At 54.8% G+C, this 26,977-nt stretch overlaps 1 protein-coding gene across 1 annotated transcript; it reads right to left on the bottom strand.

Moving 5' to 3' along the window:
- Positions 1 to 713: 713 nt before the first annotated feature.
- On the bottom strand, positions 714 to 26,977 carry LRRC27 (leucine rich repeat containing 27). Its single transcript, XM_066238888.1, has 11 exons — positions 26,909 to 26,977; positions 26,429 to 26,705; positions 23,369 to 23,499; positions 18,032 to 18,090; positions 14,572 to 14,724; positions 12,488 to 12,875; positions 11,271 to 11,417; positions 9,940 to 10,036; positions 9,432 to 9,550; positions 8,570 to 8,699; positions 714 to 2,336 (listed from the first exon to the last, which is right to left on the bottom strand). The coding sequence occupies exons 2-11, from the start codon at positions 26,645 to 26,647 to the stop codon at positions 2,190 to 2,192; spliced, it is 1,590 nt and encodes a 529-aa protein (XP_066094985.1). The 5' UTR covers positions 26,648 to 26,705; positions 26,909 to 26,977; the 3' UTR covers positions 714 to 2,189.

Here is a 26,977-nt window from a genome sequence, read left to right as displayed (position 1 = left end):
TCACCACCATCACCATCATCACCACCATCATCATCATCACCACCATCACCATCACCACCACCACAATCATCATCACTGTCACCATCATCACCATCATCACCACCACAATCATCACTGTCACTATCATCATCACCACCATCACCATCACCACCACCATCATCATCACCACCATCATCACCTCCATCACTACCCCCATCAATCACCATCACCACCACCACCATCATTATCACCTTCATCACAGTTCTCCCCTGGGGCTGGGCCAGCAGTGGGATCCTCAGGCCCTGGGCCATGGTCAGGGCTGGGCTGGAGCAGCAGACTGGTCACATCTCTGTGCAGCACCTGCCCCCCACTAGTATCTCACCTGGGCCAGTGGGGATGCTCCTGGGCCCTGATAGAGGACTAGCACCTCCTAGAGAGCTACCCTGCCCACTCCCTAACCAGTGCCCTCTGCGTCCCCTGAGAGTGAGGCAGCACTCTGCCGTGGCCCTAAATCCTTGCCAGGCCCCAATCTGAGAGCCTTGTGGTTGGAGGCATCTGAGCAAACACTTTTTTAGGGTGGGGCATCTCTTTTCCAAATAATTGCTTCAGTTTCAAAAAGAGTTGATCTGTGGCCCTATTGTGGGCCAGCTGGCTGTTTATTCCTTAAGATAAGCCTGTTCTCCATGACAACAGCACTAGAGCAGAGCACCCCTGGCTGGTGGGGGCCACTGGGAAGTCCTGGGGGTGAGCATGATTGTGACACTCCCCTCGAGAGGCTTCCGGGCACCTGTCCAGGTCCTCATTTGACCTGGTTCACAGACGGCCGTTGATGTCCTCGTGTGGGCGAGAGGAGAAATTGCCCCATGTGGATTCAAACTGCTTGGCTAGAAACTGAGCTCTCCTGTGGGAGTCAGAGACGGAGGACCAGCAGAGTCTGGGCACATGGGCCAGGACGCCTGCCCCTGCCCCGCAAGGCCCTGGCCACAGCCTGTGCCCAGGCGGCCGGCCCCAGGCGCCACCTGCAGACGATCGCGGGTCACTGCACCAGCCTGCAGGCTTCGGCTCTGCATCTTTAGAGCCCGGAGCTCCCTGCGTGGGGGACCACGGGGAAGGGCACTGGGGAGTCCTCAGGGCCCAAGGTGGCTGTCACGCAGCATTAGATCACCGAGTGCGGGTTCGGGGTAAAGGCCTCATCTGGGCTCAGGGTGGGAAGCGGGTGAGGGGGGCTGAGAAGCAGACGAGAGCCGACAGCTGTGAGCCTGCTGATGGGAGAGAGGACACAGGAACTGTCACTACGAATAATGAAAGTGCACAACCCTCGAGGCAAACAAGGACAGCAACGGAATCACCTCAACTGAACAAACCAGCAAACAAACGGACACGCGTGAAGCTGGCGGGAGGGAACCAGGCATGCAGCCAGCCGCCGGTGCTACCATGGAGTCTTCCATCGGCTCGTCCTTGTAACTAACAGTGTCTGACTTCTATCTGTAACGTTCTGAAGATTCCTGAAGCAGAGCGATTTCTGCACCGTGGCTGGAGTCGGCCCCTTGGGCAGGATGAGCAGGGAGCCCCTTTGGCAGCTGGGGCAGCTCCCACCCAGAGGCCCAGAGATGGAGGGAGCAGGGGTCCCCGCTTCCCCTCCCGGGTGCAGTGAGCTCGGAGCAGGACACCGAGTCGGAGGGAACAGAAGCGCCCACGTGAGGGAATGCGGAATAAAGGGCTGACGTGGGTGTCGGGTCTGGACGCCCTTCGGGGGGCAGGGCTGTGCCCAGGCTGGATGTCACTGTCCCGTGTGCAGAGTGAGGGGTCTGCAGCCAGGAAGGGGTGAAGGCCAGAGGAGCATGCTGCTGGCGGGAGGAGGGTGAGCTCAGCCACAGCCCCCCGTGGGGATGGACTGCTGACCTGGCTGGAATCGAGTGGGCTGGCCTCCTCCCTGCAGGGAAATGCCAGTCAGGGAAGCTATGGCCACGTTTGTGAGCTCACTTGGCATGAAAGCAGCGTGACTGGTGTACAGCAGTCTCTTCCTTTTAATGCAACCAGACCCTTTCACAGCCTCAGAAAAAGCAACACGGATCAGACACAACAAGGCTGCCCGCAGTGAACCACGGGGGGACGCTAAGCCCAAGACCCCCCGCACGCCTGATGCTGCGGGATGTTTCCGTCGCTGCACAGGAGACTTTGTCGTTAGTATCGGTAACCGTTTTCGATGCTTAATTCTTCGTGTTAGAAAATATACTCTGCGGCTGTGATGCCGGTGGGAGCAGGGGAAGGTCCTTGGGGACGGCCGGGTGTGGGCGGCTCCTGCTCAGGGTGGATCCCGACTTCAGTTTCATGACTTCATCCTGTAGCTTTCTGGCCTTTGGGAGGGAAGAGGGGGACAAAGTGACCCAGGCAGGCAGGACTGGGGCTAGCCTGTTTCCGTCAAAACACTGTCCTGTGGAGGGGGCAGCGTGCTGTCCCTTGGGCCCTGAAGCCTGTCCCCAGAGGCGCCTTACTCATTGCTCAGCCCAGGTGTTCTGCACACAAAGATGTCTGATAATTGCCAGTGAATGAAAGGACAAGGGAGACTGACTCTCCTTCATGTCACCCTGGCTGGTACCATCCCCACCACAGTCCCACCTGAGACTCACACCTGCCTTGGGAGGTAGAGCCCTGTCCCACAGACACAGAAACAGAACCCAGCACGCCTAAGGCGGAACAGGGGACCAGGTGCAGGCTCTGCTCCAAATGCCCTGTCCCCGGCCCATCTCTTGAGCCAGAAAGAGATGACAGGGAGAATGAGGCAGGTGGCCTTCAGGTGGCCAGTGGTACTGAGTCTGCAGTGCCAGGACCTCCCTGTCCCCAAGGAAGGCCTGTCCATGGTCTGCTCACTCTCCCCCCTCAGTTCTGTTCTATAACCGGTCCCCCGTGCAGACCCACCACGACTGGGGTGAACTGACGCTCGGGGTTCAAATCCTTGTGACCAGCAAACATTATCTGCTGCCGATGCCCTGGTCACATTTTCTTCCCTGAAACATCTGCATTCTTTGTGGAATTATAAACACTTTGTTTTCTTCATAGCTGTCACTGAGTCCTCCCAAACTGTGACCCTCCCAGTGTCCTGTCACCGGTCAAGTCCTCGGACCAGCCTGTCTACTACGCTCAGCCTGAGGGAGGGGGGCATTGGCTCTGCCCAGTGCACAGCAGGGCTCCCTTTCCTGGACACCAGCCACGTCCTCTTCCATCCACCCCCCATTTGGGGAGAACACATCCTGTAGAAGCTTCCAGAGAAGGCCATACAGGAGGTAATGTTTCTGAGTCCTTCCACCCTGGCCCTGGCTGGTAACCGGAGCCAGGACTCCCATCAGACTACAGACACAACTCTGCTCGCTGAGGGGACGCACCAGCCTGGCCTTCCCTCCCTGGGATCTCTGGATCTTCGCCTCCCCATTGGGATGCCGAGCCTTCAGTCTGGAAACACGTCCCTTCCCTTCGTGAAGACCGTGCTGTTGTTTTATTAGCGTCTGGGACGCTGGCAGCGGGGGTGACCCCTGGGCCACGCTCTTCTGCCTGTCTGCCCTTCCATCTCTCCTGGTCCTTCTGTTCTGCTTCTGGTGGTGGTGGTGGTGGGGGCATACTCCAACTCGCCTTTAGATTTAAGTACTTTTTAATTAAAAAACTTTTTTTTTGCCATATTTTAAACTGAACTCCAAGAATTCTTGGTGATCTGAGTGTTCTGTTTGTATAATGACTTGTTTCAGGGTAGCTCCATTTTTCTATTGTTGCCCCGAGGATTTTTAATTCTAGTTTTAATTCTGTTTCCCAAGATGTCTCATTTCTTCCAAACGCGCTTTCCGCCAGGGTGCCCAGCCTCTCCGTCACGCCCGGGGCTGGGGGGTGGGGGGATCTGTGACTCGTACTCACTCCAGACCATTACATACAGTGGATGTCGGCAGACGGGCTTCCAGCTGGAGGCATCCCTGTAGGTCAGTCAGGTCAGGGCAGGGGACACCCATGTATCAGGATTCTTTGGCCCTCTGTGTGGATCAGTGTCCTCAGAGAGGACCCTGCTGGCTCTTGACTGCAGGGGTGTGCCTGGCCCGCTGCCCTGGAGAAGGCCAGTCCTCACCACCCTGCATGCTCAGGAAGGCTCCTGTGTCCAGGCACCACACCCCAGGGCTCCTGCTAGGTGGGTGGGCGTCAGTGAGCTCAGCAGCGTAGGGGCGGCACAGGGGAAGGGGACCTAATAGGACCCTGTCCAGACCTCCAACTCTCCATCTGTTTCTAGTCTCACCGCCTGTGCTTTCTGGTCCTGATTCTTGTGGGGATTCTCTTCAGCTGGCCCTCACATTGCCCACTAGGGGGCTTGCTTCTTCCCAAATGACGCTAACCGGCTGATGTGCTAGGGTTCAGGCTCAGCAGCTGTGACAAAGGCCCGTGACAGCCAGGACACCAGGTGGAGTGGGATGTCTGAGAAAGAGGGTCTCCGGGCTGCAGGCTGTCACTCTGCTCCTCATCCAAGGCCTTTGCCTCAGGACCTGACATGGCTGCCCAGCTCCTGCCATCATGTGTGCATTCCAGGCAGAGGGAGTTTCCATATACCTGTATCTCTCTTCACAGCCCATTGGCCAGAAGGTGGTTGCAGGAGGTTGGGAAATGTGGCCTTTGGTGGGGTGGCCTGTGCTTTTACAAGTGGCAAAGGGAGTGGTCACCCCTGTCACAAGCAAGGCGACACCAACCCTCTCCCGGGGATTGTACAGACAGGCTCACTACCTGGTGCAGAACACACAGCACTACTCCTTCTGGCCAGTGGTCCCGTGTGGATGGCTTAAAAAGACGGTCATTTGAAATGCCCTGGGCCTGTAGGAGACTTAGGTCCTTGGTGGGGGCACATTTCAGAAAAAAACAATGGTAATTAAAATCATCTCAAGATGACTACACAACATAATCAACAGTTCAAATGCTATAAAATATATGTACTCTTTTTTTTTTCTTTATTAAGTGACAGGGAGGCAGAGACAGACTCCCACATATGACCTGACTGGGATCTATCCAGCAAGCCCACTAGGGGACAATGCTCTGCCTGGCTAGGTCACAGCTTTGTTGCTCAGCAACTGAGCTATTTTTAGCTCCTGAGGGGGAGACCATGGAGCCATCCTTGGTGCCTGGGGCCAACTTTTGAGCCATGGCTGCAGGAGGGGAAGAAAATGAGAGATGAGGGAAGGGTGGAGAAGTAGATGGTCACTTCTCCTGTGAGCCCTGACTGGGAATCGCACCTGGGTCTTCCACACACTGGGTTGATGCTCTACACCTGAGCCAACCAGCCAGGACCTATATATGTACTCTTATTGATCAATGTCACCCCATTAAATTAATTTTCTCACTAAAATTATAAAGAAAAAAAAGGTCATCTTTTAGAATACTATTATCAGATTGTGCCGACACCCACCCGCAGCATTGTCTTAGGGCATCCCTCGCCCTGCGTGCTCCAAGCCTGGTTTCTCTCTCCCACCGGACCGGACTTAAAAACCCGCTTCAGCACCATCCTGCTGACCCTGCGGCGTGGCCCAGGTGGAGAAGAGGCCAAGGCCGTGAGGCATATCATTCCAGGCATCGGTCATGACCCAGCTCTGTCGGGGGGCCCCCGGGTGGCTCCTTGGGGAAGTGGGGCATCCGGGCCACAGCGCAGAACTGAACGGCCAGAGCTCAGGCTTCAGTTTCCAAACAGACTTCGCCTGAAGCAGGCCCACGTCACTGTGTCTTTGTCGTATAACACAGCTCCCAGGACAAAGAGCACAGGTGACTGGATTCACGTGCAGCCATTTCCGGGTCTCTGTCCCTTCTGTCCTTGACCAACACCCACCCTGTGACGGCTGCAGCTCTTACAGCCAGGCCGGAGGTCGGGCAGCGTCAGTCGTCCGACTTTGCTCTCCCTGTCACGGTGACGCTGGCCACCCTGGGTCTTCTGTCTGCCCTCCATGCAAACGTGAGAATCAAAGTGTCGACATCTACAACATAACCGGCTGGGATTTTGACAGGCTCGTGTTGAATCTCCAGGGAAAGTCGGGAAGAACCGAAACCTTCTGACAACGTTCAGTCTTCCAGTCCATGAACAGAAACGCTTCTGCACGGACCTAGCTCACTTCTTCCTCCGTCAGAGTTCTTCAGTTTGCCTTATGCAGATCTTGCACACACTTTGTTAGAGTGATACCTACACCACTTTTTCGGTGCTAATATAGATGGTATCGTTTTTAAGTGTCAAATTCCACTTTTCATTGCTGGTGTGTAGGAGGGGATTGACTATGGACCTGGTATCCTGCAACCTTGCTGTCACTGCTTCTTAGTTACACAGGGTTTTTTTTATTTTATTTTATTTTATTTTTTGTCGGTTGTTTGGGATTTCCGACAGAGACAGTTACATCAGCTGTGAACAAAGTTTCACCTCATCCTCCCTAATCCGAGTGCCATTTCCCCCTCCGGTGTTACTGTGGTTGTCAGGGCCTCGGTAGATGCCGAAGGAATGGGGAGAGAAAGGGTCGTCCTGGCCCGGTTCCCGACCTTGGGGAGAGCACCCAGCTCCTCCCCAGGGAGTGTAACCATGGCTGTAGGTTTTGTAGATGTTCCTCATCAAGTTGAGAGAGCTCCGCCCCTTCCTGGCTGGCTTTGAGTCTTCCCCATGGATGGTGATGGACTTTATCAGATGACATGATCCTGTGGCTCTTTAATTTGTGGAAGTGGCTTGCCATGTTTTGGAATGCCGAGCCCGCCTTGCACACCTGAGACAAACTCTACTTGGCCGTCGTGTAGAATGCTTCTTACACACTGTGGGGCTTGGTTTTGCTCATGTTTTGTTGAGAATTTTTGCATCTGTGTTCATGAAAAAAAAAAACGGTCTGTAGTTTCCCCCCTCGTGTGGTGACTGGTGTGGTGGCTGGGTCCTTGCTGGTGGCCTCACAGTGGCTCGCGAATCGATCCCTCTGCTCCATCTGCAGGGAAGGATCGTCGAGAGCTGGTGATTTCTTAAGTATTTGGTCGACCTCACACCACCCGCAAACGCACTGGAAAGTTACAGGTTCATTTTCATTAGTAGATATTGACCTACTCCATTTTCTTCTTGTGAGTTTTGGCAGATTGTGTCTTTCAAGGATTTGGTCCATTTCAAGTAGGTTATCAAGTTTCTGAGCATAGGGTTGTTTGTAATACAAATAGACTTTTGAGTCCACATCCCAAAGCAGTGGGTTGGGACACATGCTGAGAGTCCTAAGAGGTCGGGTTCTGGACATCCAAGGACGAGGTCATACCGTAAACAGCAGATTTGGAGGGAAATAATGAACTATCAGAATGCAGTAAACGTGTCTGGGCTGGGCAGGGGGAGGGGCAGGAGAGGCTGAGGGAGGGGCAGGGTCTCTGTGAAGTGGCCCAGACCTGCCTGTGCTCCTCTTTCCCCATCCCTGCCAGGGCCTCCAGAAAGCTGACAAGTGACTGTGGGATGGTGCTACCAGCTCTGGGGACAAGTGGCAGAGCCCCAAAGGGGCTGTGGGAGGTTGCAGCTGGCTCTGGGGACAAGCGATGGAGCCCTGAGGGACTGTGGGATGTTGCAGCTGGCTCTGAGGACAGCCACGTGCAGCCCAGGGCTGCCAGACCCGGAAGCAGGGATCCAAGCTGCTGAGTCACTGAGACTGAAGAGAGTCAGAACCCGGCCAGGTGGTCCAGGAGAATGAGTGGGCAGCTTCTGCCACGCCCTGAGACCCCATAAGACCTGGTCACTCTCAGGGAGGGCAGTGCTCCTTGTGTCAGGCAGGACAGAGCACCCTCATCAATTGCACATTACTCTCACAATCCAGGACATGCCGGACACACAGTGGGCGCTCACCAGGACCTGTGGGTGAGGCTGGCAGAAGGCGATCACTGTCCTGCGCAGACTTGGGTGCTCAGCGAGTGGCCCCTCCACCGTTGCAGCGCCCCGCCGGAAACCACCCCACCCCTGGCCGGCGAGGACCCCCACACATGTCTCCGCCCATTCCCGCTGAGAAAGCAGGAGCTGCTGGCAGGCCCGGCAGGTGGCACAGCGCCCCTGACACTCTCGTGCCCAGCACCCAGCACAGTCCTGTGACATGCCCACCCAGAGGCAGGGAGCCCTGCTCTACAAAGGGTGCAGCAGGCCCCTTCTGCTTTCTTTTTCTTTTCTTTTCTTTTTTTTCTGAAGTTGAAAACGGGGAGACAGTCAGACAGACTCCCGCATGCGTCTGACTGGGATCCACCTGGCACGCCCACCAGGGGGCGATGCTCTGCCCATCTGGGGCGTCGCTATGTTGCAACCAGAGCCATTCTAGCGCCTGAGGCAGAGGCCACAGAGCCATCCTCAGTGTCCGGGCCATCTTTGCTCCAATGGAGCCTCGGCTGCAGGAGGGGAAGAGAGAGACAGAGAGGAAGGAGAGGGGGAGGGGTGGAGAAGCAGATGGGCGCTTCTCCTGTGTGCCCTGGCCGGGAATCGAACCCGGGACTCCCGCATGCCAGGCCGATGCTCTACCACTGAGCTAACCGGCCAGGGCCCGCCTTCTGCTTTCTTAAAGCAACTCACGTCTTAGTGGCGCCGCTGACACAAACTCACCGTTTCCAAGTCCCCGGCGGCGGTCCTGCTGTCCTGCGCCACCCCACGCGCCGCTTCCCTTCGTGCACGCAGCTGCCGCACGTGCCGCGCCTGCTGCTCCTTCAGTGGCCCCTCGCGGACGCTGGCACCACTGCAAGGACCGGTGGTCAGGCAGGCCACTGTCCCCTGGCTCTGTCCCCGCGAGGCTGGAGGCGGGACCTCCCCTCTCCTCCGGGCCAATCACAGTCCCGGGCTAGTGCAAGTGCACCTGTGTCTGGGGCCAGTGCACCTGCGGTATGTGGTGAGGGGGATGAGGTTGCTGCCTCTCCCTGCCGGCAGGCCTGGGGTCCTTCCAACCTTCCCCTTGGCCAGAAGCTGCTGAAACACACTCTATTTTGGAAACATCCAATTCACGAATTCAAGGACGTGCTGCATGTGGTACCACGTGACAAGAGTGTGTCTGTTTTCATTCATGTCAGATACCTAGTTCTTATCAATCCTCGAACACTGAATGGAATTAGTATCTTAAACATAGTTGCTCTGTTAGCCTCGGAGTTTGGGGGTCCTATCCTTTGATTTACACACCATAACACTCAATGTGGGGGCTGAGAAGGCCCAGCAGTGAAGGGGGAGCTCGGGAAATCATGGAAATGCTGGGGCCCCAGGCAGCTGCTGGGCTGTGTGGGGAGGGGTCCCAGGGGACATGTGGACACAGGGGTGAGAAATCAGGCAACTACAGCAGCTCCTCCCCGCTGTCTGTTCTACCTGAGCCCCCAAATGCCTGGACCTCCTCTCATTAGATGCTGCCCGGTGAGGAACCAAGACCTGTGAACTGGGGTGGGGAGGGAGCATCAACACAGCTTCCCCCCCGCCCAGAACCAACCTCAGCTTGTTACTTGCTTGCAGTGACTTCTCTTTGCTCTGTCCCCCTTTTCCAGACGGGTTCACTGGCATTTTCTCCCTGTCTAGCAGGTCCGTGGCAAAGGGGATGCTGGATGCCATCTAGGAAAAATGCAACAGGATGTTCTCAGGAATCTAAGGAGACGCTGTGGTGATCATAGCCTCGGGCGCGGAGGGCACGAGGCCCCTGCACCGCTGATTCTCAGCTTCGGGGTGACCTCCCGAGGGCAAGGAGACCCAGCCCTCCACTCCCTACAGCTCAGAGGGCAGATGGCCAGGTGCACTGAGCGCCGGCCCAGCCCCCCTCCCTGCACTGGGCCTGCCGGCCTCAGTTGTCCCCTGTGAAAGGGTCGTCTGCACCACCCAGCACGTCACAGGGCTGAGCAGCATGCGCACAAGCACAAGGTGCCCTTCCCTGCACGGTGCCGGTGTGCCCACAGCAGCTTCCCTGTGGGCACCACAGCCCCCTCCCACCCAGCGCCGCCACATACCAGCGTCCATCTGGGAGGCAGCAGCCTGCCAAGCTCCTCCTTCCTCTTCTTCATCATCTGGGCTTGCTCTCGCCAGTCCAGCAGAACCCTTCTGTCTCTGGAGAAAAGATGTCATCGCATTGGTCAAAGCAGCCGCGAATCTTACAAGGATTTCTGCTGTCCATTCTAAAGCTCTGCACAAAAGCCCTGCTCTTCCGGTCCAACTGTCCAGGGGGCAGACACTGGCTGGACATGCCCAGCATCCAGGGCAGCTTCTGAAAGTGCCCTGGGCAGAGCTGGGCACACTGGACCCGTCCCAAGGCTCTCTGGGCCAGGGCAAGCTGGGCTCGCCCTGAGCCTCTGCCAGGTAAGATGTGAGAAGGCCAGGTTGGGGCTGTGGCCACAAGCCTCACATGCGAAGCCTTCAGGTGCTGACCAGTCACCGTAGGCTTGAAGGAACCATGGACACGTCGCCTTCCTCTTAGACACTTGAGTTTCACGTTGCAGAGGGAGCGTGTCTTTCCCCAGTCCTCCCCTGTGACATGGTCATGACTCTCACCTCGCTTCCATGGTGTCCCCTGCTGCACTGTGACCTCCCGCAGTCATACCCGAGAGGAGTCACACTGCCCACAGCTTGGAAGCTGGGCTGGGCTCTGCCCACAGCTTTGGAGATGGGGCAGGTGACCCTAGGAGCAGCTCAGACCACACCTTGAGCCTCAGCCTCTCTGTCTGTGGGCTGCATCCCTACCTTCCGGGTGACCACCCAGAAACAGGGACAGCGTGAGCCCTGTGACCAGTTCTGAGGGTGCGGCACTGAAAGAAAAGAAACCGACTAGAAAGTAGGGCTGGTGTCGGAGGACACTCGTGCCCCCTTAGAACTGGGTCTGTGTCCTTCAGGCTCCAAGAGAAGACACGCTTGTGTGGGATGGGTTCAGGAGGGTTTATGCACAATGGGTCTTCCTACAGGGCAGGGGCAGGGGCAGGCAGGCCCCAGGGCAGTGCTGGGCCCCAGAGCGAGGAAGGAGTGGCTGCTGGAACCCAGAAGGGAGAGGTGTGGAGCGGGCCACTCTGAGGGTCCAGCCAGGCCCGGGTGGTGCTGACAGGGAGGGGCGCGGGGAATAAAGGGGCCCCCGGCTCCCTTTTCTCTCTGACCTCCTGCTGGGACTCCCCCACTGGCCACATCTAACCAGGAGGTGAGGGGTCCTAGGGTAATGTGGATGAGGTCCATGATGGGGAAGATGGGCAGTCAGCAGAGCTGGAGGTCAGAGGTCACAGGGAGCACAGGGGTCGTGACCGCAGCCAGCAGCAGACCTGGCCAGGCAGGGATGAGAGTGCACTTGACCCACACTCACCTCCGGTGCCGCTCCATCAGCGCCTGCTTCTCTCGGAGCTCCTGGAGGGCCTCGGCCCGCCTCACCTCCAGCCGCCCAGCTCCAGGTAGCCCTTGGTGCGTTGACACCAGGCTGGGCAGCGTGTCCTTCAGGGAGGGTGCCTTCCTTCTGGAATGACACAGGGTTTCTAGCTGAATGTCTAACAAAAGCCCTGCCATGAAAACACGCCTGGGAGGCACGCATTAGAGAACAAACACAACCAGGTGCATGCTGGCCCGACCGTGGGGCACTGCCCTCAACGCCCGCCCCCCAAGCCTCCCGGGAACCCTAGGGCTGCGGCTCTGAAAGGGCTTCCCTTGCGTGAACTGGATGACCGTTCACAGCTGGTCATGACAAGAGGAGTAACTGCAGGGGGAGGAAGGCTCTGAATGGCAGGCTGCGTGGGGCTGTCCTGGCGTGGGGGACTCCAGGCAGAGGCTGCCATGGAGACCTGCATGGCAGCTTCTAGCACCTCCAAGGTCACAGTTCCTAATACTTCAAAGTGTTTTATTTTGAGAGATTTCAATCCTACACACGGGCAGTGACCACCCAAACACTTTCCCTGAAGACCAAAGGTTCTCAACCTGTTCCCAATATTACTGAACCCCAGCCTCTCACTTATGGCTCTCACCCCATGATGGACACCACACACACACAACACACAACACACAGGACACACCACACACACCATGCACACACAGCACACACACCCCCACACACCATACACATACCATGCACACACACAACACACAGCACACACCACACACACAGCACACAGCATACACCCCATGCACATACAGCACACACCCCCACACACACCGTACATACACCATGCACACACACACACACACATGTACACACACAGCACACAGCATGTACACACACCACACACCAGGTACACACAGCACATAATACACACACAAACACACACATGCACACACCCCATACACAGACACCACACATACACACCAGGCACACACACACTCAGACATGTGGGATTCAGGCTTTCTCTCAGGTAACCATCTCCTTGGAGCCATGCTGGGTGACTTTGACCCATAGCCAGGTTGGTACCGTCCTGTGACCAGGGATGGCAATGCAGACAGCCATTGCTCTGATGTTTTAAAAGATACACAACAACAACAAAGTAGCTTTTTAGCTTTACAAAGACCAAGACGACGGCCGCGCGGTCTGGGACGCACCGGGAGCCGTGTCTGGGGTTGGGGTGAGCCTCCTCTGGGGCACGCAGCACAGCCTGCAGGTTGGGAGGCAGCTCCGCTGCCAGGAGCTGGCTCTCCAGCACCTCCGCCTGCTCCTTCTCCACGATCTCCTGCCGCAGCGCCCAGAAGCGCCGGAGCTCCCCCTCGCTCAGCCAGTCCTCTTCGCTCGGCCCCCAGGGCTCTGAGGACCTCCTCAGCTCACTCAGGTCCAGCGTCTCAACAGGCGGGTGGGGGTCCACCGCTTCCTTTCTCCTGGTCCCCGTCAGCCCTGGAGGGTGTGTGCCTTCTCCACTGGGGGCACGATCTTCAGGGAAGCCCAATGGGGGATGTGGCGGCTGACAGAGGTGTATCTTTTCCAGGGGTGAGATCACTGGTAAAATAAAGCCCCGAGTCAGTCCATGGCGCTGCCAGCCGGTCCCGGGCTGAGCAGACCCAGCGCCATGCCCTTGCCCAGGCTCCCATTCCACACGACCACACTCTCCTGGCCACGGAAGTGAAGAGACTGCTCTGCCTCCCGCCCGCGTCCCGGTCATCTGAACGCCTGACCCGCTTTCTGCCCGCGGGCTGGCTGTTCTTGTCTGCGACGCTCGTGCTGAAGTTCACGCATTTTCCTCTCCGGCTGGAGGTCAATTCTTTGCGAGCAAACTGGCCCGGAATGCCTTCGCCCACTGTCTTTGCCAGGCCCCGTGTCAGGCGTCATAGTCACGGGGTCCCCCAGAGGGTGGTCGCCTGGCTATGCGAGGCCTGCTCCGCTCCCAGTGGGACAGACACCTGGACAGGCTGGGGTGTGCCCACCCAGCCCCAGCCGCATGTCCCTCCGGGCACGCAGACCCACGCGCCTTTGGTGCCCTCGCCAGCTCCAACCACTGTAAGCTACTTCTAGTAAGAAGTGAATTCATTTTCAGCCTTTCGAGCCCAATCTGCTTAGCTGTTTTCTACCTTTTTTCTTGTCAGTTACGTGTCTACTATATTCAACAGGTACTGGCTTCCATGTGAAAAGCAAAAACAGCAATGTGGTTGAAAGGTAAGCATGAGGAAGATCTTATTACTCATGAAAACTTTAAACTCCAAAAAAAAATTTTTTTAAATTAGTGATTCACAATTTTTTCTTCAAGAAAAAGCCTTTCTCTAAACACAGTGTCCGGGAGGAGCGTGCAGAGTATGAGGCAGGCGGAGGCTCTGACGTCAGCGCTGTCGTGTCCGTGCTGGCCCACACAACCCATGGCCAGCGTGTCCTGTGGGACCCCACCGGTGGCTGGGTGAGACATGCACGTGCACAGGGAAGCATGCTCCCATGCCACACGTTCCTGACTCTTACATGACTGGGGTTGGTGTTTCAAAGAAAAATAGTGGATGCCTGACCAGGCGGTGGCGCAGTGGACAGAGTGTCAGACTGAAACGCAGAGGACCCAGGTTTGAAACCCCCAGGTCACCAGCTTGAGTGCAGGCTCATCTGGCTTGAGTGTGGGCTTATCAGCTTGAGCACAGAGTGGCTGGTTTGAGCGCGGGATCATAGACATGACCCCTTGGTTGCTGGCTTGAGCCTAAAGGTCGCTGGCTTGAGCAAGGGGTCACTCACTCTGTTGTAGCCTCCCAGTCAAAGCACATATGAGAAGCAGTAAATGAATAACTAAGGTGCCGCAATAAAGAATTAATGCTTCTCATCTCTCTCCCTTCCTGTCTGTCTGTCCCTATCTGACCCTCTCTCTGTCTCACCAAAAAAAAAAAAAAAAAGAAAAAAAGAAAAAAAAAAGAAAGTTTACAAAATGGGCAATCATTTGTCTGATGGACCAAGCAATTCTTGAAATACTTACCTGATGGAGCTTGGGAGTAAGAACTGCCTCACTGTATCCACCCCAGTGAACTTCCACCCACGCCCACCGGAAAGGTTCCACCACGAACACTGAGGATGCAAAGCGTGAGCATGGAGCTAGGGAAAGACATCCCTGCTGGCCAGCACGGAGGTCTGTGGGTGACCAGGGGCTGTGAGAAGGGGCTCCCTGGGGACAAGTAGAAAGCATTCATTTCCATTTTCATAGTTTGTCCAGAATCATGGTGCCACGAACCTGGAGAAGCTGGGCCTCGCCGGGCGGCGGACTCGGCGGCACAGCCGCGCAGGAAGCTCAGGATGGCGGCCACACCCTTCTGCACCACCAGCTGCGGCGGGAACTGCAGCGGGCAATGCCGCAGGTTCAGTGCCCTCAGCATGACCACGTTCCCTGCGGGGAGGAAAGCCATCGCGCATCACGCGCTCCCCAGTGCGACGGGAACCAGGGCATGATGGCCCCGGTTTGCACAGCAGGGAAGAAACCCTGTCGAGAATTCTGGGTACAATGACACGACCCGTGTCTGAGCATGCTTTAACAGCATCTCTGCAGGGGACACACAGAGCCCATGGAGCGAGACCAGCCTGCTTACAAAATTAAATGAATCAAATAAAATGAGCGAACAGAAGCAGCCACAACAGCCCGCAAGTCAAGATCATGGCACAAAGCTACTATAATCCACTGTTTAAAGCGCCTGTGTTCCATGCCAACAAAGACCGTAAGGCACGGGCAGAAAAACAGAACGTGCTTGACTCAGGGTGCACGAGGCCAACAGCAAGAAGCACTCTGCGAGAAGGCCGAGAAGTTGGACTTAGCAGACAGAAACTTCCACGGAGATGTTATAAATATATTCAAAGAAGCATATTATGACAGAAAAGAACAACCACCCAATATTAAAAACAATTAAAGGAAAATGCAGTAAAATGATTCAACAAACACAGAATGTCAATAAAAAATACAGCAGTGTTCGAGTTGAACCTTAATGAAGACCTAAATAAAAAAAATTCGCCGATAACTTGGTAGACACACACGATGACGAAAGAAACAGTACGTTAAACTTGAAGCTGGCGAAATAAAAAAGTACCCCATCTAATGTCAGAGAGAAGAGAGAACAAGACCAGCACGGGACTTGGAGACCAGAGCAGCGTCCGGAACACCGACGCCCACGTAACGGGAGTCCCAGGAGGAGCAGAAGAAAGAACAGAAAATACTCCGAGCTAACCGGGGCCACTGTGGCCCCGACCTGACAAAAACCACCCATCTAGACCCCTGAGAAGCTTGACAGACCCCACACAGGACAGGCCGAGGGGACTCAGACTGGGAAACGTCACAGTCACAAAAACAAAAGACAGAGAACAACTCACCTTGAAAACAGCCAGAGGAAAACAGTCCGTCGCCCACACGGGAAGAGCGACCACAAGACCAGGTGCTGATTTCCTGCTGAGGGCCGCTGTGGGCTGAGGACCGTGGGACCACGTGGTCGCCACGCTGTTAGTTAAGGGCTCTGAGCCCAGAAAACCAGCCTTCGTCGGAAACACTGATGAAGACGTTCCCAGATGGATGCAGGAAGAAACGGAGAATCCGAATTGGCCAAGAGCAGTGAAGAAGAACGAAGTATTTACCCCCCCCCCAACACATATACAATCTCAGGTCCAGTGAGAAAGCACTACACTGATTGGCTGAGTGTAACAGCCGACCAAACTCAGCAGAAGACAGGATGAAAGGCTGGTCAGTGGAAAGAACCACAAACTGGAGAAACAGAGAGAAAAAAGAACGGGGGGGGGGGAGTAAAGGGCGTATTTAGGGCATGTTGGACAGGGTCAAAGTCTAGGTGTGTGTGTGTGTGTGTGTGTGTGTCTGTGTACCTGGAGTCCCAGGAAAGGAAATGAGAATGAGCAAAAAGCAACATCGAAAGTAGGAACCGAGGGAAAAAATCCAAACGAGGTCAACAGGGAAGACAGACCTCTGGAGGGAGGAACAGGCGACTTGTCGAGCTGGGCACCCAAAACCTGGATAATCGTGTAAGTCAGTGTCCCCCCCCCACCCCCAGTAAATGCAATTAAGAAAAAATAAATAAAATTACAGACCTATGTCCATTCACATCAATAATTACATTAAATGCAACTCACTGAACATGCCAATGCAAAGGCAGAGACCATCTGACCGGATAGAAGAGGGACATTCAGTGACACCTGCCCATGTCTGACGGCAAAGAGGCTGGAAGTCAAACTATGGCCTGTGTGCATGCGCCGCATGGACGGTGGGCATGCAGGGCACGCCGGCGGGCTCTGAGCCCGAGACAGACACGTGAAAACCACCACGGGCCAGCACTGCACACAAGCCAGGGTGCACGGAATTTAACAGGGAAATACACTGCTCAGAAAGATTAGGGAGTATTTCATCGCTTCAAATTTATTTTGAAATTATCCCCTAATTTTTGTGAGCAGTATACAAAGATCCAAAATTTTTATTCGACCAATAACACAGCATCAAAGTACACAAAGCAAAAAGCTGATGGCTGGTGATCGGAAAGGCAGAGAAATGCCCGTCGAGGTGGACGGCGTTTGCACAGTGTTCAGGGGCTGACAGCGTGAAGGACAATTGAGGGTGCAGATCATTGAACGCCGTGATGATCAGCTTGACCTCACCGAGTGTGTGGACATTACATGGCGGCTGCTGAGAACCCCCTCTCCAGGGTGAGGTCACATTCAGCAGACAGAGCACTGCCTGGGCTAGAGAGAGCACGCCCCAAAGCGTTCAGATAACCAGACTCACACAGGCAGGCGGCATGATGTCAGAACTTAGGAACAGAAAGAAGAAACAGAAAGCCTCCCGTTGTCCGTAATGGGCAGCACACCTCCGAAGAGCCCGTGGCCGCTGGGCATCAGAAGGTGTTCTGAGCTCTGTGGCGGGGACACCACAGCCCACATGTGACTCAGACCCGGGGGGTGCTCAGAGGGGCACCCCAGCTGTGACTGCACAGACTGGGTCTACAATCAGTAGTCAGAAAAAGAACAGCAAATGAAACCTGAAGGAAACAGGCAATTCTGAGATACAACAGATGCACGTCAGACGGCCACCCCCTCTTTTCTTCCCCCTCCTCGCCCCGTTCCCCTCCCTGTCCTCACTACCATGCACACAAGGAAAAGGCACCAAGCCAAAAGCAGGAGACAGCCGCCCGTCCACAAGGATGACCCCCAGACCCAGTGCTGAGCTATGACACACGACAGGCCCATGGCCAAGAATACACCCAGCCTGACTCAACTTAGAAGAGGCTGGGAAGGAGGACCCCTGAAAGCACCTGTTGTTCAGGCTGGTAACTGGTAGAGCTCTCTGGGGAAGCCGGGGAAGCAGGGGAACAGGGCCACGCCCCCCTCTGCGCAGAGGGGAGGCAGAATGGAATGGAAGGGTGGGGGCCTAGCCTAGGCTCAGGCACAGCGATGTTAGTTCACAGTTTCCCTGCAGCTATGCTCTGGGCCCAGGGGGTTCAATCCTTCTCACACTAAGCTGGGGGCATTGCTCTTCACTTGCGGAAATCACGTGGTAGCCCCGACAGCTCTTCCAGCCCAGGACAGAGGCGGGAGGGGGGTCCTGACATGTCAGCTGCCCCCCCCATCTCCCCGCTGGGCCACGCCTGGCGCCCCCATCTCACAAGATGCATTTTAAAACCTGCCTTTTATTCTATTGTTTGAACACTTACCCAGCTCCACGGGTAACATTTTGATAGGATTTCTTTCTAAAAGCAAAGTCTTCAAATACCTTGAAAACAAAACAAAATACATCATTTAAAAAAGCAGAAAATCAAGTAACCATTCCTACACTTGACCATGTTTCTTCACTTGTCCTCTCTTTAAGGGGCAGCTGTGTAGACACACAGGGTGACCACACAAACACACACACACACAGTCCACCGTCTCAGCAACTGGTCAGCACTGCTGACGCCCGGGACTAGGAAGTTCTTGTCGGAGGACCCATGCTGTAGCCTCAGGGTGTGTATAGCAGCATCCAGGCCCGTCCTGGTGTGATTGATGCCTGTCCACCTACCTGCCCCTGCTGGGACAACCACAAAATCTGCAGACATGGTCAAATGTGCGCAGGACGGGGGCAAACTCGCCCAGCTGAGAACCAGTGCCCAGGCTGCTGACCTCCCGTTGATACAATCACCACATATGGGGGTTCCCGGGGTGTGTGCTAAGGAACCCCAGCATTTCCAGGGGCTCCGTGAGAACATTTTCTGTAGCCAATAACGTCAGGAAGACTTGCACTGCACGGTGTGTCCGCCTTGCTCAGAGACGGGGACTCACACACCCAGGGCTCGGAGACGGGGACTCACACACCCAGGGCTCGGAGATGGGGACTCACACACCCAGGGCTCCGAGACGGGGACTCACACACCCAGGGCTCCGAGACGGGGACTCACACACCCAGGGCTCGGAGACGGGGACTCACACACCCAGGGCTCGGAGACGGGGACTCACACACCCAGGGCTCCGAGACGGGGACTCACACACCCAGGGCTCCGAGACGGGGACTCACACACCCAGGGCTCCGAGACGGGGACTCACACACCCAGGGCTCCGAGACGGGGACTCACACACCCAGGGCTCCGAGACGGGGACTCACACACCCAGGGCTCGGAGATGCCCCGGAGCAAGGAGACCTGGCCGCAGGGTCAGGTGCTTCTCCCGCATCTGACACCTGTGAACGGGACTTGTAAGATTTAGCATAAAAGAGACCACAGACAGGAGAGCTCGAGGGACCAATAAAATGCCCTCCTTGATTGAACGCTGATGGAAACAGCTAGTTCCTCTGAACTTCACCACAGCTCTGCCTCGGACCCTTGTTTCTCCCTCAGATGTAGACCATGTCATAGATTTCTCCTTCCCTTTTCAGGGGCCACCAGCTGAAATCTGGTGTAGAAGGACCATAAATACCCTGGCTCCTCTGTGTCATCAGCCCAGGGGGTCTGAACATTTTTCTTTCTATTTATGTCCCTGTATGTTCCTTATTCTTTGAACTTTTAAAGGAATGAACTTGAAGGACTGAACTTTTCTTGATGTGCACAGAGGAGTTATTTCAACATTGTTACTTCAACTGCTTTTGGTTTAGCCCTTTGCTCATGCTGACACGAAGCAGCCATGGGGTGGGGGGAGGGGGACACGTCCACACTCACCAGGTTCTTCCGCAGCTCTGCAGACAGCTGTCACCTGTCAGCACTGGGACGTTCCTGTCGTTGCTGGTTTGGGGCGTGGAGCAAGATGGCCAATGCTTGCCCTGAAGTATCAGGGCTTTTCCACCTTGTATAATGACACATCAAAATGTTCCTGTGCAGAGTTTAAATGACAACCACCGCCAATCCATCGTTTCATCTCACAGGCTCTCTGCTGGACACGTCCACCTACAGCCTGAACAGAGCCACCTGCCTAAGGGGGTGCACGGCTGATGTCTTCTTCTTCCTTCTCCTCCTCCTCCTTCCTCTTCCTCCTCCTCTTCCTGACCTCCTCTTCTTCCCCCTCCTCCTTTTCATCCTCCTCTTCCTTCTCCTCTTCTTCCTCCTCCTCCTCCTTCCTCTTCTGTTCTTCCTCTTCTTCCTCCTTTTCCTTCTCCTCTTCTTCCTCCTCCTCCTCCTCTTCTTCCTCCTCTTCCTTCTCTTCCTCCTCCTCTTCCTCTTTTTCTTCCTCCTCCACTTCCTCCTCTTCTTCCTCTTCCTCTTCTTTCTCTTTTTCTCCTTCTTCTTTTTTGGAAAGCAAATCAATCTTCACTTTTATTTATTACTTAATTAACTTATTTATTCTTAATTGAAGTTATTGGGGTGCCTTTGGTTAACATAATTATACAGGTCTCACGTGTCCCATTCTACTACATGTCTCTGTGCTCTGTTTGGTGTGTCCACCCCCACCCCCAAGTCAAGTCTTTATCCATCACCGTTTATCCCCGTTTCTTCCTCCAACCCCCCCCCCACCCTGGCAGTCACATTGTTGTCTGTGTTTGTGAATTTTTCCTTTCTTTATTTGTCCTTTTTTGCTCCATCCCTCCACCGTTCCTCACCCAGTCCCCTCCCCCCACAGCCATCAGCCTGCTCTCTCTCTCCATCTCTGAGCCTGTCTCCATTTTTCTTGTTAGTTCATTTTGTTCATTAGATTCCACATATGAGAGAGATTACACGGTTCTCGTCTTTCTCTGCCTGGCTCCTTTCACTGAGGACAGTGCACACCCGGTCCATCCAGGCTGCTGCAGAAGGAAGATTCCCTCCTTTTTATGGCTGTGTAGTATTCCATTGTGCAAGTGTACCCCCAAAATCAACGATGTCCACTTCTAAATCTGCTTTGCCAGCAAGATCATGCCTCCAACACTGAGGAGGGGGAACATTACTTCTGGATTGTTTTAATTAGGCTTTTAAGCCTGACCAAGCGGTGACGCAGTGGATAGAGCATCGGACTGGGATGCAGAGGACCCAGGTTCGAGACCCTGAGGTCGCCAGCTTGAGCACGGGCTCATCTGGTTTGAGCAAAAGCCCACCAGCTTGAACCCAAGGTCACTGGCTCCAGCAAGGAGCTACTCGGTCTGCTGAAGGGCCCCTGGTCAAGGCACATATGAGAAAGCAATCAATGAATAACTAAGGTGTTGCAATGTGCAATGAAAAACTAATGATTGATGCTTCTCATCTCTCTCTGTTCCTGTCTATCTGTCCCTGTCTATCCCTCTCTCTGACTCACTCTCTGTCTCTGTAAAAAAAATTTTTTAAAAGCCCATAATTACTTAAACTTTCTAATTAATTGGTGTTCAGGTCTTTAGCAGGCCGCTTACTTTAATAATGCAATGGGTTGTGTATCACATGTAAAATTATATCTTTTTTAAAAGATATTTTATTTATTGATTTTTTTTTTTAGAGAGAGGGCAGAGAGAGAGAGAGAGAGAGAGAGAGAGAGAGAGAAGGGGGAGGAGCAGGAAGCATCAACTCCCATATGTGCCTTGACCAGGCAAGCCCAAGGTTTCGAACCGGCAACCTCAACGTTCCAGGTTGACGCTTTATCCCACTGCACCACCACAGGTCAGGCCTGTAAAATTATATCTCAAACAGCATGAAGCAGCTGGCTTTGACTAACAAAATCAAAGATTCCATGATTTGAGAACCAAGTGCTTATTTCAGAAAAAAAAACAAACAAAAAACCAGTGCTGAGGGTGACACACTTGAATTTTACCTTCCGAGCAACAGTTACTCTCCAGAACTGTGCTAATGCCAGCACAACTCACGGCGAAACTGCACTGTCACCCTAAACACAGAGGACGGCCTTGGGAAGAAGGAAGCCCTCCCAGCCCGCCCTGAGCCCCAGAGGAGCTCAGAGGATGGGGCAGGCCCCTCGGGTCAGCTGTGAGGGAACAGGACGGAGCGTCCCCAAGAACACGCAGCCACGCGTCACACAACCAGATGCAGACCAGGCTCGGCAAGGGTGCCCACCCCGGTCGGAGCCAAGGACTCTGCTCTGCACAGCCAGGGACACAACTCCCAGCAGGTGACCGGCTCTGCGGACCCTGCCATCCCCAAGGGTCCAGGAAGAAGGCTCCTGGCTCGGTCGCCATCCTGTGGGAGATGCCCGCTCACCATCAGACGGTCGCTGCTCCCTCGAAGAGACTGAGGGTCAGAGGTGTTTTCTCTTACTGTTACACGTGACAGATACTTCTTAAAAATTGTTTTTACTATTTTATTACTTTTATTCCTTGATTGGTTTTAGAGAGAAAGGGAGAAACATCAACTTATTGTTCCACTTATTTATGCATTCATTGGTTGGATTCCTGTACCTGCCCTGACGGGGAATCAAATCCACAATCTTGGCATTTGGGACAATGCTCTAACCGACTGAGCTATCTGGCCAGGGCTATGTTCAGACACGTGAGGGGCCTGCTGCAGGTCTGTGTTCCGCTGTGTCACAGTGGCTTCCTGGCTGTTGCGACAATTGCTCGTGTCAGAACTGGGGGTCGCTCATGCATACCTCTCTTCCCCCTCCCCATGCGCACATCCAGCCTGAACCCCACCCTCTCCCACTGCCAAGTCCAGCGGTAGCTCTGCCATGTCTGGCCTTGCCTGGGGCGGCACCTCTCACATGGACTGCTGCAGTGGCCTCCTAAGTGGCCTTACTGCTGCCACCTTCAGCCCTCCAAACAGTGATCTGAACATCAAGTTGAATTCCACCCTAATCCACTCAAATTCCTTTCAAAATGAAATTTAAAACAGCAACCATAGCTTTACGAGCTCAGCCGACCCCCTTTATCTCCTACCACTTGTTCCCATCTCTGTTGCACCACACTGGCTTCCCTGCGTCTCTTGAGTCCCCAAACACATGCCCACCCCAGGGTCTTTGCACGTGCTTCCTCTGCCCGCATGCACTGACATAGAGGAAGACCTGCAATGTTTCTCAGAAGGACTTGGGGCGGGAGGCAAAGAGGCTAGGAGGGGAGGGGACCTCATGGTGAATGTGGCTTCCAGAGGCAGTGAGGATGGCAGCCGCTGGCCAGCCAGCTGCTGGGGAAGGTCCAGGTGAGGTACGGAGAGGGAAGCGTGACATTTGTCCTGGAAGTGGGGGTGCTGAGACTCCCTGGAGTCAGAGTGGCCGGAATGTGGCAGGAGAGCGCATATCCACTTTCCGAAATGGGAAGACTTTCTCTTTATTCACCAGGAACCGGCACAGGTAGACATGGGCTCATGGGAGCCGATGGCTGTACTTCCAACCCTTTGGGCAGCTTCACACAATTAGTCAGAGACAGAACCGGACATTGCAAGACCCACACAGCCGGTCGTCTAGCAAAGGCACTGCGGCCATCGGCATCCTCTGCTCTACCACGTGTCCTGAGTTACCACAACAGCTATGCATAGTGGATAGCCAGTCCCCATACCTCTCGGCCAGCTTCCAAAGTCCCATCAGGTGCGTCTATTCTGAAGTGAAAACTCAATCAGGAGGGGGAGCTAGCAGCAACAGAGTCAGCCCGCGGACGTGCGGAGGGACGGTGACCTGACCTCGGGAGCAGAAGCGCGGCTTACCTGAGAGAGGCGATCCCCGGGGGAAGCTCCTGGACTCTGTTGTGCCGGAGGTCCAGCCACGTCAGGTTCGGCAGCAGCCGGAAGAAGTCTTCAGGGATCGTGCAAAGGGCATTTCTCTGAAGATGCAGTTGCTTCCAGGGAAAGAAAAGACCAGGTTGTGTGAACTAACTGAATTTTAAAACACAATCCCTCCAAAATGCATTTCCCAGAGAGTAACGAGCCGCTGCCACCACACACAAGTTAGAAGAAACACCGTTGTGGGGTTTTTTTGTTTTTGTTTTTTTTTTGTATTTTTCTGAAGCTGGAAACGGGGAGAGACAGTCAGACAGACTCCTGCATGCGCCCGACCGGGATCCACTCGGCACGCCCACCAGGGGGCGACGCTCTGCCCCTCCGGGGCATCGCTCTGCCGCGACCAGAGCCACTCTAGCGCCTGGGGCAGAGGCCGAGGAGCCATCCCCAGCGCCCGGGCCATCTTTGCTCAATGGAGCCTTGGCTGCGGGAGGGGAAGAGAGAGACAGAGAGGAAGGGGGGGGATGGAGAAGCAAATGGGCGCTTCTCCTATGTGCCCTGGCTGGGAATCGAACCCGGGTCCCCCGCACGCCAGGCCGAGGCTCTACCGCTGAGCCAACCGGCCAGGGCCTGAAACACCGTTGTGTTTTATCATAAGTGGTTTAGACGCTGGATCTGAGACTGAACGAGAGAATCGCCAGGACCCGAGTGCTAAGGTTGGAGCTGAGAGTGCGTCCTGATCCGGAGACGCTGCTTCTCTGCATGCCAGCGGCTCACACGCCACCAGGAGCCACTTCTAAAACACCCTTTAACCCCAGACTCACTGCCAGAGTGCAGACACCACGCTGCTGCCCAGGGAAGGAACGGCCAGGTCGGGTCCCAGGGACACATCCCAAGGAGATAAGGACACACACACTGAGCTACCGGCTGTGGCAGCACTGTGATCAGCAGCCACACAAGACCAACCCCAGACCATCACGTCCACACACTGGACTCAAGTCACCATCGTAAAGGCAGCGACAGTGCGGGCGGCAGGGGACAGTGCAGCACTGATGGCGAGATGCCCAGGTGAGCTGCAGTCTCGGCACACAGGGGGGTGGTGACTCACAATGCCTCCTCCAATGCCGCTGCTGGGCTTGGATTCTTTTATATGAGACACATGTATTCACCCGGCCGGGCAGCAGAGCACAGAGGGTGGAGCACCGGCCCGGAAGCCAGGCTTCCTGGGTTCAAACCTAGATTTTGAACCCTATTTGTGGTGTGACTTTCAACAAGTACCCAAACCTCTCTGTGCTCCAGAATCCTCACCTGTAAAACAGGCCACAGGACCCTACTGCCCAGGGGGCACGGCGGTGCCAGGCCAGCACCAGCCCGCGTGACTGAGACCCACTGAGGACAGCAAAGGGCCGTCGTGCTGTCCTCTCCTGAAACGATGTCAGCTCCCAGCTCTGCCTCCAACGCCGTCCTCCAAGCGTTTCTGAGTCACAGCAGAAACCTGGGAACACTGTCTAGGAAATCACACTCTCGGTGCAGGGAGGACAGACCTCTGTCAGCTCGGACGAGGGCACAGTTGCTCTGCAGGCAGACGGCCGTCCCTGGGAAGCAGTGACCACGGACAGGGGGAGGCGTGGCTGCTCTCGGCCCCTGGCTGCAGGGGGGCTCTCAGGTCCTCGGGCCTCCCTTCTCTCAGGAAAAGCTAGTTCTGTTGCTCAGCCTAGAAGCCACAGGCCCCCGAACACCAGCAGGAAGGGACCTCAGCAGGAAGAGATGGCCCACTCATCATCACAGCTGGTTTGGTAAAGGGCCAGTGGACAGCATCACACAGCCTGTCCCTCCGCATTGACCTGAGACCGTGTGACGATTACTACGGTCTGTGGCAGTGCTGTTGCGGACTCCAGAGATGCCCCGTCACCCCCAAGGGCCCACAACTCTGAGCGGTTGCCTCACTCAATGATGTGTTGCCACAGTAAATAAAAATTTTTTAACTTCATTATCAGTTTTCTAAAAGGCATAAGAAATAATTGACATTTCTTTATTAAGCCTGGAGAAGAGTTTTCAAATTTCTTCCTCTTCCTTGACTCGTGAAGGTAGATAAACCTTATGACACTGCTGGCTTTTTCATTAAGAAACCGGGAGCTCAGGCCTCGTGAAAAGTGACCTGTGGGTTTGAGCCCCGAGGACCCAGTAATTCACACACCCGGGTCAGTGCTCAAACAAAAAGCAACAGCAAGACCCGTTCAGACCCTGACAGCAAAACCAGGGTACGGGACACAGCGGCGCGGGTCCGTGAACAGGAAACTTCTCACAAACTACATCTGCAGCTTCTGGAAAAGCACTCAGAAATGCCAATCAACACCTTAACGGAGCAACATGTCAGGTGCGCGCCATGATGTGGACATTGTGCTTTGTATACATCGCCATTCAATTCTTATAGCAACCCATGAAAAACACTCTCGTTCCCATCTTCCTCTGTCCTTGCTGAGGACAGATGAGGCATAAGGAAATTATGTGACCACCAGACATTGAGAGCAACCCTGCTGAGCACCTCTGACGTCTCCCCTCAAAGCTGGGCTCTGACGGAACCTTAGTTTGGAAATCACTCAAGATTACCAGCAGGCAGGGGCTCACCTGGTGAAGGTACCAGGCATGAGGTGAAAATCAGCATATGACACCAGCGCAGTGTGAGAGGCAGTTTTTCCCTGGATCAGTGTTGCCTGGGTTTTTTTTTTTTTTTTTTTTTTTTTGGATTTTGTGTTTCACAGACAAGACCAAGGCTATCTGGTCTACGACAAGTGCTGTCTACCACCAGCTTTTTGGTGCCCATGACTTTCTTGAGGACTGAGGACATCAGAGTCTGACCCTACAAGGGTTTTTTTTTGCCACTGGCTGAATTTCTCAATTGCTGTGAGTAGCACGTGGAGCCAGCCCTTAATTTCATTCTAGAATTTCTCTCCTGAGAAGACACCTACAGGTAAAAGCCTAGGGGGTGAGCTGTTCATTTCTGTCTGCACAGCACGCCTACTGTACCCTGAGACACGCCCCACTTACTTGAAGGGTGGGAATTTTAAGGATGTCTTCTAAGTGGTGAAGACCACTTTGGCTCAGGTCCAGAATAGGCGAGGAAGACAAGATGACTTCCCTGACACTCTCAGGAATGTTTCTGGGGCTGGAGGCAGGCAGGCTTCCAGCCTGAGCAGCACCGCTCTCGCTCTCGGGGTCAGCGGCCCCACTGGCAGGGTCAGCGGCCCCAGGGCTGGTTCCCTCCATCTGTCAGCCGGGAGGAATCCTCCAGGGCCACCATGCATCCTCTGTGGTCTGGAGTTGCCTGGAGACAGGGAGGGGACACAGCCACAGTTAGGAGCACTGCCGCCCAGTTCACAGGTGGGACAGGCTGGCTACAATGATTTCACCTGCTTAAAAATCCTCATCTTAATAACCAGTATCATAAATTTGACTTCTAACTTTGTAAAAAATTTAAAACTCCCTAGGGACTCAGGAAGGTTCAGATGAAAATGTTCTGCTCCTCACCCTGCGCCACGGAGTTCTGAGATAAAACGTTTAAATCCTGGAAAATGCAAAACAGGAATGGCTGCTTCA

The sequence above is a fragment of the Saccopteryx bilineata genome, chromosome 7 (assembly GCF_036850765.1).
Source record: "Saccopteryx bilineata isolate mSacBil1 chromosome 7, mSacBil1_pri_phased_curated, whole genome shotgun sequence".
In the NCBI taxonomy this organism is placed as follows: Eukaryota; Metazoa; Chordata; class Mammalia; order Chiroptera; family Emballonuridae; genus Saccopteryx; species Saccopteryx bilineata.
Note: the sequence above shows the minus strand (reverse complement) of the source record. Positions and strands in the feature narration are given on the sequence as shown.

Excerpts from the sequence above, each read along its gene's own strand:
- LRRC27 (XM_066238888.1), bottom strand. The coding sequence starts at position 26,647 with ATGGAGGGAACCAGCCCTGGGGCCGCTGACCCTGCCAGTGGGGCCGCT. Across the intron at positions 11,418-12,487 it reads AACCCCAGACACGGCTCCCG|AAGGAAGGCACCCTCCCTGA; the intron begins GTGCGTCCCAGA and ends GTGTCATTCCAG. Across the intron at positions 10,037-11,270 it reads CTGATGGAGCGGCACCGGAG|AGACAGAAGGGTTCTGCTGG; the intron begins GTGAGTGTGGGT and ends TCTTTTCTCCAG.